Raw genomic sequence first — 16,428 nt, 5'->3', positions numbered from 1 at the left:
AGGGGCTGTTAACGTGAAGATATAAATATTCAAAGGTGTTAAATAGTGTTTTGGTGAAATTTGAGGAACTGTCACTTTTTAAGATCCTGACTTTGGTACAATTGGGAAGGAATTCATAACAATTTATGGGTATTTAAAATTTGCATGCAGTTCATCTTTTATCAATTTTCTGTGGAAGGACTGACCTTCGTGAAAAGAAAAATAGACCAAGAGAAACTAAGAAAAGTTTAGATTAAGGAAACTTTATGATGATGCTATGCAGTCCTGCGGAAATAAGGTTATCTCTTATTAGAGTTGTGAACACATTATGCAAAGAATTATTGGATTATGTTTCTTAATAAATTGAATTATTGAATCCCAGAGGTTTATTAACTTTTCTTGAGAACAAAACCCAATGAAAAAGTAATTTAACTGGACTACAATGTAATTAAGTAGCCTTCTATATTCTCAACAGGTTGCTGGAAGATTTTATTGAAAGTTTTTAATTATTTAATTTTTACTTCACTATCATTAATAGATATTAAATAATCACATATATTATTTCTTTTATTTTAAAGCTTGATAATGCAGATGAACAAGCAGCCCAGATCAGAAGGGAACTTGATGGTCGGCTGCAATTGGCAGAGAAGATGGCAAAGGTAAATAATATACAAAATTGTTTTCCCTTAGCTGGATTTTGGTTATCTGAAAGCATATTTAATACTGGTAAAGACACATAAATGAAAAGTAATTTACTTTTTATTTAAATTATTAAGGTGTTACCTAGGGCGTTAGCATTTCACAATTCAGGTAATACGTACATTTCTCTTTTGGACAACATCATTCCATCCTTCCCTTTCTCCCAGCTTCCTCCTCCCATCTCAGCCCACATGTTTCATGATTCATTTTCCATGTAGTGCATATTGAATACCATGATTGCATTTGTTCACCTTCCTCCCTCTCTTTCTGCTCCCCCATTGCTCCTTCCTAAAGAGCAGACAAAGGGGCCGAAAATAAAGCTTATACAAACACCAGGACTGACAACAACATAATCAAACCATGTTTACATTCACTTCTTCATCCCAATATTTGGCCCCATATTAACTAAGTGACACATATTGTCCAGTTTGGACATGTATTCATAAAGTGTGAACCATTTAACTTAAATGGTGGCTTTAATACATTTTTCAAAAAGAAATCCCTGATGTTCTCTAACTGCTAGAACAAGAAAAGTTCCAAGGTTACATTAAGAAAAATATAATCAAGGAGAAAAATCTTTTTTATGAAATAATATAATATTTTCCAATATATTCAGGACCAGGCTTGGCAAATAATTGTGCCAGCTACTGTTTGATTGAATTATTTAAATTCATCAAACTATAATTTGAAATATCTGAGATACTGTCTGACATATAAAGTGTGTCTCTGTACAATTCTAGTAGTTATATTTATATAATTATTGTGTTTTTGAAAATAGATTTCAAAAATGAAAAAGAAAATAGATTTCAAGAAAAAGTGATCAGTTTCTTTTTAATATGTAAAGTGTTTATAGAGTCTAGACCTTAACTATACAAACCATTCTTTGATGTGAATGAACAGATAAATTACTTCAATGACACAAATTTTTTAGTTCTTAGCAGAATTATATTTATATTAGTATGGGTATTCTCTCATTCTCTTCTGCTAAGCAAAAGCTTACTACCATTTCTCTCCTCATAAAACATACAGGCCAAAGTGTAAAATGTTTAGTTAACAGCTCAATAAATGCATGTATACATATCTCATGGGATTGAGTTCCAAACCAAGACAGTGGACTTTGTATTACATGCTGCCTTTAGCAATTAAGTTGTTGTACTTAAGCTGTGAATGTATTTACTCATACGTTTTAGGACTGTTAAAATTGTTCATCTAAATTTAAAAGTGGAGAAAAGATTGAAAAATTGGGATGGAAAAGTGGAGAGAAATTTGCTAATAGTAGTGACAGTGAGTTGTGAGAAGCAATATGGAGGCACACTACAGACGAAGATACAGGATTTTATGATTATCAGGATAGGATTATATCCACAGAGTAATGTGGAAGGAACATGTCCCAAGGGTCTCTGAGTGGGGAGGAGGATAGAGGCATTGAATTATTGAAACTGGGAGCTAATAACTAATTCATGGCTAACACTAGGCCTCAAACCCTATTTAAATTGAAAAGGAAAGTGGATTCCAACAATGATAAGAATAACTGTGAATCTGCTGTAAATTGTAACCAAAAAATGTAAACAGTTGTGTTTTCATTATGATCCTAATCATCTCTACTCCCAGTCATTTGCCTGATTTCCAGATCTTGAGTTTAGAACTTTAAAATTAATACAGGTTAAGTATCACTTGTCTAAGATGCTTGAACAAGAGTTCTTTCGGACTTTGGAATATTTGCATGTGCATAATGAGAGTTATTGGGGACTGAACCCTAGTGAAAAAATGAAGTTCATGTAGATTTCATGAAATTCATGTAGCTTGTAGGTAGTTTTATACAGTGTTATTCATCACATATCCAGCAGGACATCCCATAGGCATTCAAAAGGCTTTGGATTTTGGAGTGTTTCAGCTTTCACATTTTTGGAATAAGGTTGCTAACTTGTATAGGAATTGAAAACAAAGCAGAAATCATCTTGGAGATAATTTCAGATGGTGCAAACTCATACAACATCTAAAGGAACGTTAGGAACACTTTAGAAGTGATTCAATTTAAAAGATGGGAAGCATATATTATAGTTTTTATGTGTGTTATGTGTTAAATCCACTAGTGTACCCTGCTCTAAAGAGGACTAAATTAGAGCATTTAAGCAGTAATTTGGGGGACCAATAATGGTCAAACAACTTTTTCTGGTTCCAGCCTAAAAGATCAGATTTAAGATGAATAATTAATACTGATACAATGCACAATTGATTTTTTTATTATTAACATAAATTTTCATTGTAAGAAAGTTAAAAATAATAACAATAATCCTACAACAGAGACATCAGTTATTGCACCATTGATTTTATTTTCAAATAAGAACCTTTGAAATATTTGTGAGATTTTTCTTTTCAAAATGAGAAAAATAAAGATTGTAGTATAATTAATTTTCTGGATAGCTTGAAAATACTGGTAAGTCAGTTTTGGAGATGCCTGCCAGTTTTCCTTTTTGATAGATGATAATGAATGAAGGGTTTTGCACTAAAGCTAAATATAAATACGTTTTTCATGTACAGAAATGCTAGTTTTTCAAGAAATAACACCTTGGAAGTTTGAAAGCAAAACTGGTACATTTGAACTTTCAAATATGCATCTATTTAACTTTTATTTGTTGATGACAGATTTTAGTAGGGAAAATTATGAATTTCAAAGAAATATAAAATGAAGACACAATGAAGATTCTGTTCAGTGCCTAAGTAAACAAACCCGTTAAAAGTTAAAGACAGTCCAAAGGGCATTTGAGAAAGGAGGTGTTTGGCCATTCTTAACTGGACTTAGCTCCATATGTCATGGAAACTAGCCCTTAGCCCTTGTCTTTCTGCCTTACTTCTGAGTTTCAGTTTGTGTTTTTGCTTTCCTTTTTGGTTGTGGTCAGCTTTTCAAGTTAGTCCAAAAATAGAAAATGTTTTTTTTTTTTCATGGCTTGTTTTACTTTTCCCTCTATTTTATAACTAAAAGTCTATTCCAATCCTACCTTGTCTTCCTAAAAGGACTCAAGGAATCATATACCTGGGTAGTTGTGTGTTTTTTCTGAGGATACAAGTTTGTTCTTTTGAGGTATGGCATCCAACTGTATAAGTGTCTTGAAAGCATATTTAGGGAATATTCCCTGGGGAAACTAATGATTTGTATAGATATTTAATTTCTACAAAAACATGTAACTTGAATATTGATCATATGTAAATGATTTTGAAGGGAATATGCAAAGGCTATATTGAGGGCACGAGAAAACAGGTGGCCTGAGACTCTGGGACTGATTTGTGAAGTGGAGCCAGATGCTCCTTCCTGTCCAGTGACTTCAATGGGCAAGCCAGGCTGTGGCAGGGGCAGGTTGCTGAGAGCAGTCTGAACACAGTGCTCTTCTGCTGGAGATGTTGATTTCTTAGGTGAGGTTTTGAATGACAACAAGGGAGCAGCAGTGAAGGCAGTTGTTTTCTGGAGCAGTGGGTAATTGTTTAAAGAATGTCTGCTCTAAGTCTCCATTCTTCAGGCAAGTTTTATACTGTGGTAGACCTATTTCCCTGAGGTTGATGTTATAAACCTATATTGTCTCTGTTTTTAACAGAACAGTGAGGCCATTTTGGCAGAGATTAAACAAAGAGCTAGGAACACGAGGGTGATAATGCTGTCATTTGCTGCTTGGAGGAAAACATAAATCGTTACCTTCTTCTCTGAGGACAATTTGATACTATCTAAACATCAATATTTGTAATGTCCTTTTAATTGAGTGAAAGACGCAGAAATCCCATTGCAGAGATTAAGAGAGTAGCAGGCAGTGTTCATGCATGCTTATGTACCCAGCCAAAAAATAATCTTTTATTTGCTCTTATAAATTGACCCTTTGCTTTAAATTTAATTTTTATAAAATAAATTGGTACACTGGTGTGGTATGAAAATTAATTCTGGTAGTGTGTCCTTCTTAATAATTGATAAGAAAAGTTTTAATTTGTGTTCTTTTTTTTTTTTTTTTTTTTTTTTGGCCAGTCCTGGGCCTTGGACTCCGGGCCTGAGCACTGTCCCTGGCTTCTTCCCGCTCAAGGCTAGCACTCCGCCACTTGAGCCACAGCGCCGCTTCTGGCCGTTTTCTGTATATGTGGTGCTGGGGAATCGAACCTAGGGCCTCGTGTATCCGAGGCAGGCACTCTTGCCACTAGGCTATAGCCCCAGCCCTTAATTTGTGTTCTTATATTTGAAAAGTATACTATCCCAATACATCTGTGTATAAGAAGCTATTATTAAAATACTATCTAATTAGAAAAGCAGTAGGTCTTGAATATTTTCTTATAAACTATTTAAGAATTTCAAAGAAAACATTTCATATACTAAAGCATTTACACATCTTTTTTGTTTCTTTCTCTCTTATATAAATCATATAAAAATAAATTAAAACCACAGTGATTCTCCATAAGATATAGAAGGTACCCTTAAAGTAATCAAAATTATCAGATTTCAAAATCTAGAAACTAAAAATTGTATGGAGAGTATCATAATTTCCAGGACAGTAGGAATTGAAATTTGACTTAAATAACATGATTTTAAATTTTGTTTTTAAGGAAAGAAGATTCCCCAAATTTATAGCAAAAGAAATGGAGAATATGTACATAGAAGAGCTGCGATCGTCTGTGAATTTGCTAATGGCCAATTTAGAAAGTCTTCCAGTTTCAAAAGGTGGTCCAGAATTTAAGTTACAAAAATTAAAACGTTCACAGAATTCTGCTTTTTTGGACCTAGGAGACGAAAATGAGATTCAGTTGTCAAAGTCTGATGTGGTCTTATCATTCACCTTAGAGGTAAGTGGTTTTATCCTGTGCTCCATTTACAACTGTGCAGTATAACTGAGGCTCCCCAGGATTTTCTGCTGGCCTCTAGGCTCACATTTAGAATCTAAAGCAGTATTATTGGTTTAGAAGATATTAAGTGACTCTTTATTTGGGGGATAAATACATATACAAATGAAGGGAAACTTAACTGTGGCATTAGGATTACATAATAAAATAGTAAAACTTTTGAAGCACATAATTTGCCATACAGACTAGTATAAATTCATTAGTAAAGTAAGGAACAAACACCTGGGTAAAAATAGGACTCAAACATATGGTTGTTGAATTCTCTCTCATTTGGAATCCTTCCTGGCTTTTCCTTTCTAAGATATAGTCTAGGAATCATCACTTTCCTAAGATAAAACCAAGTGAGCCAGTTGCAGTGGACATACTGAGAAATGTAGGGGATGAGAGAGAGAGAGAGAGAGAGAGAGAGAACTATTTTGTATAACTTCCATGTTTATTAGAGATACAGTAAATATTACAAAGAACATGAACAAATGTCAGACATTTAAAACTGTGCTCTCCAGAACACTAGCATTTCCTCCTTTTATATACATCTCAAACAACCAGTAACACTGATACTGTTAGTACAGTGTCTACTAATGTCTTTCATGATTATTTTCTTTGTACTAATCTATGCAAACCTTGGAATATGTCTATAGATTTATATACCACATACATACACAAATATTCACACCACACACACACACACACACACACACACACACACACACACACGCACGCACCCCTAGGAAAATTCATGTGAAAGAAAACAAGATAAAATATTATATTTATAATATTGAAGTGCCAAGTCATCGTTTAAGCTGGAATAAATCTTTACTTTTTTCATATAAATTCCATTCTATAAGCAAATGTGAGAAGTATTAGCTTAAATTCTAGCTCTCTCAAAACATTTATTGAGATTTTTAGTATTTTTTCTTCTTCTTTGTATTGCTGTGTCTTCTTCTCTGGCTCTGTATTGCATTTCCTGATTGGAAAACAAAAGCATAGACAAGATAGATTTTTATTTCTTGCTGATGTTAGATGTGCTTACTTGGTTGCAGAAAAGTCTACTTTTTCTTTGGGTTAAGCGTGTGTGTAAAACAACTACTTCTCACTCCTTTAACCTCCAAGCTAATGATCTCTTTCTAGGTCAATAGATTGAATTTAGTGTCAGAGTAGAAATATGTAGCTTTCTTTGTACTCAAGATTTCACTAATGGCTTTGCTTTTGGGTTTTGGGGTTTGGGGGGAGTTTTTTCTTTTCCTCAAATAAATCTCTTGTTGACTGAAATAAGAAACACCAGTGATTTTTTAAAAGCAATTTTGCACAAATGAAAGCCCTCATTTAATTACATTGTATCATTTTCTCCCAAGAGTTTACCACTTAAATTTTGCCAAAGAAAATGTCAAGTGTTCTTAAGATGACAAATAATTTTTATTAAATATAAATCTACCATTAACTATAGAATTAAGCATTCAGAACTGAAGAACCAATTGTGAACATTTTCTTATTGTCTGTTATTGTTTAAAGTCTTCATCAATTATATATAATTAACATCTTAGAAGTTCTGTTTTCTCTTATGAAAATAAAATTAAGCTGAGGAGTGAAACTGGGAACTGTTATTCTGTGCTTTATTGCCAATATGCTAAAGCAAGCTGTTCAGTTGTAATGGTGTTAGGAAGAGAGTACAACCTCAAACTTTTTTTTATGTGGTCTGAGAAGCTTGTGTGTTTGTGAAATTGCTTTAACAGCCTCTTTGGCTATTTCTATCCAAGGCAGATATTTTGCCACAATAGTAATACAAATCTGTTCTTGAGTGCTCACAGGATTTTATGGAGGAGTTTTGTGTCCAGCAATAAAGTAAAATCATGTTAGAAGGATGACAATCCAGAGTAGATTAATGGGGCCCTGAGAATATTGAATACTACTCTTCTAGAGGAGTCACAGCGCCTGTGACATCAGCTAAGCCTTCTAAAAACTTATTCCTGAGAATCCTGATTTCAACTAAGAAAACTTAAAGCTAGCAGTTAATCCAATTGGAAGCTTTCACACTTTGTTCTTTAGACTTAAAACTGGTCCAGTAAAGGAGTCTGTAAGTACTGAATCCTGAGTTTAAGACATAAATTGCAGATTGGAAAAACTTTGCCCAAGTTTTATCCTCCCTTTCTTTTTCTCATTGTGTCTATTCCTGAACCAAGTACAATTTTTGCTCTTGGGCTTTTTGCCAAACCTATATTTTAGTCGTGTTATTTCTATCTTCAAATGAATTTTCTCTACTACCACATAAACTGCAGGAAAAGTACATTTTCTGAATCTTTTTATAATTTTTCAGTAGTTGTACAAAGGAGTTATCATTCACTAAAGCAGTTGATGGATCTTAATCAGTATCTCGCCTTTCAGCATTCTCACCCCCAACTCCAGCCCACCTCTTCCCTTACTTATCTTAATTCCAGGTTATGTATTGAATTTCGTTGCCATTTAACAAAACAGCCAATGTATACAATGCATCTTGATCTGTGTCACCACTTCAACAGCTTCGTCACTCTTTGACCCATCCCTTCCCTTGTATTTCTCAATTCTGTGATATACATGATGAATTCTTACCTGCATCCCCCCACCCTCAAAGTAAATTTTTATTATTTTCTCTTTTTCTTTTCTGTTGACTGAAGTATGATAGTATCTATCCAGTCCCTGGGACACAATAACCTTAGTAAATATTCACTGAATTAAGACTTCAAGGTAGCAAAAGCAACAGTTAAACATATAGGATTATATTTAAGTCTCTCCATTCATGAAGCATTTTAACGGCATACTAAAGCAAAACATAAAGGAATCCACAGAGCACTAAGCCATATAATGACATCTACAATAAAGGCAGAAAATAGAACTGTTTCTAAAATTATGACTTGGTTTTGCTATGTATATGGGTGTCTGTGACTTGAGTATAGTTTGCACATTGAATCTTTTTATTGACTTCTTTGTTATCTGGTGATACATAATCCCCAGTTTCACTGTACTGCTTCCTTTTATTTTTCTCACTGCAAATTTGAGAGTCCCATAACTCTCAGGTCATTGTATTAGTCAAAATCATGTTGTCTAGTGGGCCTCTCTTGATTTTGCTTTCAGGACAACTTTCTCTAATTTCTCCTTGGGGCATCAGCCACAGAGGGAATGAGAGGGTATAGCATAGATCACTATTATTTTCCCTGAGTCCATGATCAAATTTAGCTGGGAATTTCTTGAAACAGTAACTTCAAATTATGTTAGATGATGGTCTGGGGAATTCTTGGCTGTCTTTATACCAATGACTGGGACTAGCTATATTTTTCTCCTCTTGGAAAGCATATCTGTGGAGTTGAATTGTTATATTTATTCATCACAGAAGTCATATATTTTCAAAGGGATGATTCTACAGGCTAAAACCTTCTGGCACAGATGAGAGTTGCAGTTTTTAGGACCCGAGTGCTGTTGTTAAATGCTATAGTAGAATCAGTTTGCAGGAGCCTGGAGTCAACAGAAGTAATGTTGAGCCTACAATTCCTCTCTTCTCTCCTACACTCTGACTTTTAAATATACTGCACAAGAATTACAGTGTGGTAACAACAATCTGAAATATGAATCAAGACTTAAGATTTCTAGTCTTACCTTGTGGTATATGATTCTGCTCTTTTATACATATTAAGTGACCTTTAACATTTTTTTATCATTGAGCTGGACACTGGTGGTTCATGCCTGTAATCGTAGCTACTCAGGAAGCTAAAGTATCATTGAATAACAAAGTCACTAGTGTTGTCCAAATGTATCTGGCCTTTACTTGCTGTGTCATAAAAAATATTGATGGAAAATGTTTTTATTTCTTGTGGTTTCTGGTTAGTTTTACCAAAAGTAAATTTTGTTGTTTACTAAAATTATTTTTTTTAATGTTACAAAATTTAAGTGCTATTTTAAATGTTACTAGCAACAAACTTGAGTCACAAAAAATGGCTGACTTTGCTTGATTATTTTCTTTTCTCAAAATTTAATAATCCACTCCAATATCCTAAAGTATTAGAGAACCTGTGGGAGGTAGTAACTGTTATCAATTGTCCAATAGTTGACTTAGTCTTTTTGCATTGAAGTCCTTGTTCTTGTTCCTATGCTGATATATATTTTACTGTGGCAAAATGACAAACTCTGAGAAGTACCCTGTTCTGAGTTTGATCTACTAGTTTTTAGTGATCAATTTCCATATTTTATGAAAATAAAATATTACTATTTTGTTTACAAATATAACCATTCTTGTACCTAAGCTAAACAATGATTTGTTTATAAAGATCTTGTGTTTGTTTGAGATTTTTATAGTTAAGATTCATTTCACAATTCTATGGAGAGTATAATGACTCTGAAAAAATATTAAATGATCAATAAATGAAATAGATACATAGATACAGTGGCATAGACACTGCTAATCTTATCTGCTCAAATAAAACAAGAGGTTAATAAAGCAATTGTTTCACATATATAAAAATGTTCTTAAGTAATTTTACAAAATAAATTTTGAGAATTTAAGAATGTGAGTAATACAATTTTTGGTCAAAGCTAGAGAAAATAATATTTACATTTTATGTGTACAGCCAAAGAAAATATTAAATTCCACTATTTTTTTATCGATAGAGTTTTAAATAGACACTAAAGGCACACTTGAAAAAATAATTCCCTTTCCTCCGAATGTATAAATACATAATGCAGTGCCATTTCCAGTGTCATACATTGAATTAGTACATACATTTAATGGGTGGGTAACTGATCTTTACCTTATTAAGTTAGTATTAAAACCTTTCAATAATAAATTATATATGCTACTATATTTTGATAGTAAAATATGCAGTGTTTACAGAATACTATTACAGATATACAGAAAATTATTTCATAAATAGCAATCATCATCTTAAATAAGCAAATACAGAAAATCGGTGGTATCAGGTATTGGTGTCAACAAATTCACCTAACAGTAACAGTGTCTATAATAATAAATACTATTTTATAATTGTGCTGAATTTTTGATTCTGCTTTATTCATTCATGTGGGCTTTCCTTAATTTGTTAAGATCTGAAATTAAATTTTATTTAATTCATTGGGACCTGTCTTTTTAACTTTAATTAACTTTAATAGCTATCAACAGGTATCTTTGATACCTATCAAGGGATATCTTTTCAGTAACCAGATTTGTTCAAAGTAGTTGCTTACTATCCTGTGTAATAGAGGCACATAATAAAGGCAGAAAATATTAGCGATGTTCCCAGATGAATGTATTGGTTAGTCTTTCTTAATGTCCTTGATGATGTGAGTTCTGCACATTGCAACTTGACATACTTATTAAAATTCCTTTTATCTTCAGATTGTCATAATGGAAGTGCAAGGTTTGAGGTCAGTGGCTCCTAATCGCGTTGTTTATTGCACAATGGAAGTGGAAGGAGGAGAGAAGCTACAGACAGACCAGGCTGAAGCCTCAAGGCCACAGTAAGTTAGTTCCAAAAGATATTTTGGGCGTTTTCTTTATTTATGTGCACAATTGTATGGTATAGCATGCTGAAACTACTATTTGTCTAGCTTTGTCTCCACTGTGTTGGAATAACTGTGCACCTTTCTGGATAATAATGTTCTAATTAGATCTTGGCAACATCCCTGTCTAGGACAAACTGCAGATGTGAAGCCAACCATTAAGCTGAAAAATGTCTGTGGTCACTTATAAGAAAAGTGAGCATCAGTCCTATATATTATACTGTAGCTAGAGCTTACAATTTCCATGTTATGGCTCTGCACTGATGTAAGAGTAGATACTATACATCTTCACTCTGCCTTGGAATATTTCAATAACTTGATGTGATCCAATTAGTGACTGCTGTGAATTCGTCAGAGATGATATAACTGTTCTTTGTTCTGACTGTTCAATGGTTCTTATTCTGGGACTACATGTAGATGAATTTGGAGTATGTTCTATTTAGTGGATTTCAAATTGGGGAAAAAATCCTAGTGTCTGATAGAAAAGCTAGTCAGATCTTTAATCCATTTCAAATTGAAGTTGGTGCAAGATGATATACAAGGTTGTAGTTTCAGTTTTCTGCATGTGGATATCTTGTTTGGCCTGTACTGTTTGTTGAAGAGGCTGTTTTCCTTCCAGACTATGTTTTTGGCTCCATTATTGAATATTAAATGGTTTTAAGTCTGCAGATTTACTTATCCATTAGAAAGAATGCTATTGTACCATTTGTAAAGAAATCGAAAGACTTGGAAAAAAAATTGTTAAATGAAGTCAGGCCCAGAGAGACAAAGGATCCATGCTTTCCCTTTTATATAGAAGCTAGATTTACCTTAGTGAAATAGTTGGGTGATATGCAAGTGCATGCAAATGTAACTGAAATATAATAGATTCAATGGAGATCTCAAATTGTGTCATTTCTTAGAATGCCAGTCAAAGTTCAACAAAATAAAACACCAGAGAGCAGGTACTTGCAAGGGGTGTGGGGTGGGGTCAAAAGGAAAGGGGTAGACGAATGCAGACAAGAAGGGAGAAATGCAGAATCCAATGTATATCCTGCAAAATTAAAAAGAGTGAAGGAAGGCATGGGTAGGTGTGGGATGGGCAAGAATGTTGAAAGAGGTGATCAAGATATATTCATAAACTGCTTTGTTAAGTGGCAACCTCCTGATACAACTACTTAAATATAATTTTTTTTTAAAGAAAGCCAGTCAGATCTGAGAGACCTGATGGAACTTGTTTGCCTTTCATTTGAGCACTGCTTCTGGAGAACAGTTTTATTCTCTTCTACTCAATCTTTTTTCAAAAGGTCTTACATTTTAAGACATAATTTTGCCTTCCCAGTAAGTTGTCTGTTCATTCCAGAAACCTCTGTTAAGAACCTGGGTAGAAATGGCTACGCATCAGATCTAAGATGAGCGGGAAACCTACATCTCTTTAGAGCAGGAAGTCTAGAAGAATACAGAGTTCAGTCTAACAAGAGGGAGATGCCCAGAGTGTTAGGATCTTATGAACAAACACATCATAACTTAATTATCTGGCCTTGAAAAACCATACAGGTCTGCCCTGAGCAGTCTGTCAGTGCCTTTGGGACCTCATTGCCTCCTTCTCTTTCTAAAGTCTGCAACTGTCCTCTACTCTTCTCTTCAGGTAGCCCCTCAAAAGCGTCAACCCATTCCGAACCCAGCACTTGCTTTTCTCTCTGCCTGTAGTCTTCCTTCTTTTCCTTCATAAGTGAATGCTTGGCATTGAGGAGCTCCACTAAAACATCATCTCCCAAAAATAAATCTTCCTTTGATCTAAACCAGTAGGAATTTGATGTTTTCTGGCTCATCACTTTTTAATTTTTGGACTGAAACCTATTTCCCATCTGTTTCTTTTAGGTCGTGTCTCCCCTCTGAAAAATAGAGCAGAAATATTATCCTATTTAATCTATTTTATTAGGCTCCCAATCAGAATTTCTTAATTTAGTTTATTGAAACCATCGTGTGGCTTAGTCATCCTAAACATTTGGGGGTAATGTCTGAGTATTCACCAAACTGAGCAGTCATCACCAACATCAAATTTGAGAAACTCTATACTCTATATCTGTTTACTCTTATCTCTCAGTCCTAAGCAATCATCAATTTACTTTCTGCCTATAATAATGTACTTTCTTCAGCTATGTAGATTTTCTTTTTGTGGATATTTCATATAAATAGAATTATAAAATATATACTCCTGTGTGTGGCTTATTTCAATTCCAAAGTTCACATCTTATAACAGATTTTTGGGATGCTATTTTCATAACTGAAAAATATCTACTCTATTGTATATATTATATGGATTTACCACGCATGCATGCATAACACACACACACACACACACACACACACACACACACACACACCCCACATGCTTTTCTTTCTCAATATTTATAACAAATATTTTCTCCTATTCTCTGGAATCTTGACTTCCTTAATGTGTCTTACTTAAATTTGATGATGGCCAATTAAGTTTTCTTTGTTGTTTTGCCACAAAGAATCGCCAGGCAAATGTAAAGCATAGAGGCTTATCCACATGTTTTCTCATTAAAAATGTTACCAGTTAAATGTAGGCAATTAATCCATCTATTTTGATATTTGTACTTGCTGTGATGTATAGGCCTTTCTTTTGCATTTGAATATCCAGTTACTCTAAGACTATTTGTTGAACAAAATTTTCATTTCCCACTAATCATCTGTTTCTTTATGAAAAGCAATTGAATTTATTTCTGGACTTTCAATTTTATTCTCTTGATTTGTATGTATATCCTCATGCTCATACTCCACCTTCTTGATTACTGAGGCTTCATTGGAAGTGTTGAAATCACTACAAATCCTCTTATTTTGTTTCTTTGCTAGATTTTTTTTTTTACTACTCTATATTTCTGTGTGACTTTTAGGATCAGTTTGTTAATTCCAGTAAAAATTCTGTAAAGCTTCCCAGCTGAGATTCTGAGAACACAGCCCTGAATCTGCAGGTTAGTTTGATCACAACTGCAGTCTTAAATATTTTAATCCATGAGCCTGGTGTCTAACCCTGTATTTTGATCATCAATGCTTTCAGCAGTGTCACATAGTTTTTAAAGTATGAATTCTGTACTTCCATTGTTAGTAATATTTCATCCTAGTATTTCGTTCTTTTGGTGCTATGGAAAATGGAAGTGTTTCTCAATATCACATCTAATTGTGCACTGAAAATATGTAGAAATTGAATTGATTTTGTATATTGATCTCATGTACTGCAGCCTCGCTGAGCTTCTTTATTACTTCACAATTTTAGTGGATTTCTCAGACATTTCTATTTACAAGAGTATGTCATCTGATTATATAGTTTTACTTCTTCACATGTAAGCTGATTGTTACTTCATTTTCTTAGCTACCTATGTTCCAGAACATTGTTAATTAGAAGTAGAAGAGAAAAGAGAATATCCTGTACTGTTGCTGGTCCCATGAAGGAAAAGCACAGCATCTTTAAAATTGAAGTATGATGCTGGTTTCTTTTTTTTCATAAAAGCCTCTATGTTTGAGGACATTCTTCTATATTCAAGATTTGTATGCTTTAATCATGAAAATATGTTGGATTTTGTGAAATGCTTGTCTTGAACCTGCTGAGATGATTATATAATTTGTGGGTTTTATTCTTTCAACATGAGATCCTATTTATATTATTTTTGCATATTAACTAATTGTATCCCATGAACCACTCCCACTTCATCATAATGTGTAATTATTTTGAGTCCTTACTAAATTTTGTTTTCTAAAACTCTTAAGGATTTCACTTCTATATTCTTAAGATACTTTGTTCTGTAGTATGTTATTGTAATGCCTTTGTCTGATATTCAATACTAGGATAATAGTGTAAAATGAGCTTGAGCATATTCCATCCTCTTTTATTTTTTGGAAGAATATGAAGAATCTATACTAATTATTCTTTAAAGTTTTGGAGAATTTTACTAGTAAATCTGTCAGGACCTGAGTTTCTCTTTATGAGCTGTGCTCAGATCATTTGTTTGATTTCTTTTTTGAGTCAATTTCAGTATGTTGTATCTTTCCAGGAATTTATCAATTTATCTAGGTTTTCTAATTTATTGTCACACAGTTTTTCATAGTACTTATAATGCTTTTATTTCTATACAATTGGAAGTAATATCTTCTCACTTAAATCTAGTTTCAATATTTTCTCTTTTGGATTTATTTGCTGAGCTAAAGATATATTCATGTGTACTGAATTTTTATATTGGTCCCATTGGCATTTGTTTTCCTATTCTCTTTGTTATTAATTTTCACTTACATTATTTACTTCCTGTATGTATGTGTATATGTATGTATATGTGTATTTTGCAGTATCTTCAAGTGACATGTTTTCTATGATTTTTGAATTACATTCCTTTTTCTTAATAAATTCACTTACAGCTGTAGATTTCCTCTATGCTTAGTGCTAGCAACACTTGCATGCATTTGTATAGTCTGCCTTCATTTTTATTCATAAAGATTCCTTTGATCTATCAGATGAATTATTTGTGTAGTAAATGAAGTTAGTGGCAGACACTTCCTAACCACAGAACATTGAAACTTCAGTTTCCACCATGCCGTTATAATGGCCGAAGGAGTTGAGTTCACCACCTGGAAGCACTAGAGGCACTAATGTACACCATTCATTCAGTTTGGGGAAGCTCTTTTTTTTTTTTTTTTTTTTTTTTTTTGGCCAGTCCTGGGCCTTGAACTCAGGGCCTGAGCACTATCCCTGGCTTCTTTTTGTTCAAGGCTAGCACTCTGCCACTTGAGCCACAGTGCCACTTCTGGTCGTTTTCTGTATATGTGGTGCTGGGGAATTGAACCCAGGGCCGCACTCTTGCCACTAGGCCATATCCCCAGCCCTGGGGAAGCTCTTTTGTGATACTTACATTGGTTCATTGATGAGACCACATAGTCTATGAGATGTTGAGGAAGTGCAACTCCCCGAAGAGTCTCAATGCCACATTTCTTTCTATAGAATCATTTCAAACAGTGACTTCAGTGAAAATGAGTTAACCTTAGTCTGAAGCATTACCCTAACAGAAACTTTTTCCAAGTAATAACAGTTTGTAATAGAATGTTGCTTATTAAAACTCTAGAATACTCATAAAAGACTCATAAAGACATTCTGATAGAAGAAACATGTAAGTGAGCAATTTAAAAGAATTAAAATTTGTGACTCTGAGAGAAGAAATATTACAGTAAGCCCTAGTGCTCTTTCTGATACTCTTTCCAAAAGGAGCTTTGACTAAAATGGACTTTGTGTGTTACCCTGAACACTGAATTAACTTTTCAAATGAATTAAAAGCTTTGAATTCAGAGTTGTTTCCCAGGTGCAGATTA

At 33.7% G+C, this 16,428-nt stretch overlaps 1 protein-coding gene across 6 annotated transcripts in view; it reads left to right on the top strand.

Moving 5' to 3' along the window:
* Cadps2 (calcium dependent secretion activator 2) overlaps window positions 1-16,428 on the top strand; it is a 418,215-nt gene that overhangs the window by 170,405 nt on the left and 231,382 nt on the right. For all 6 annotated transcript variants that reach the window (XM_048340139.1, XM_048340138.1, XM_048340137.1 and 3 more), the window contains exons 4-6: window positions 558-638; window positions 5,257-5,493; window positions 10,907-11,028. In XM_048340139.1, the coding sequence (XP_048196096.1) occupies window positions 558-638; window positions 5,257-5,493; window positions 10,907-11,028 (440 nt within the window). The remainder of the gene's footprint in view (window positions 1-557; window positions 639-5,256; window positions 5,494-10,906; window positions 11,029-16,428) is intronic.

This window comes from Perognathus longimembris, chromosome 2 (assembly GCF_023159225.1).
Source record: "Perognathus longimembris pacificus isolate PPM17 chromosome 2, ASM2315922v1, whole genome shotgun sequence".
Taxonomy (NCBI): domain Eukaryota; kingdom Metazoa; phylum Chordata; class Mammalia; order Rodentia; family Heteromyidae; genus Perognathus; species Perognathus longimembris.
This window is presented reverse-complemented; position numbering and strand designations above follow the sequence as displayed.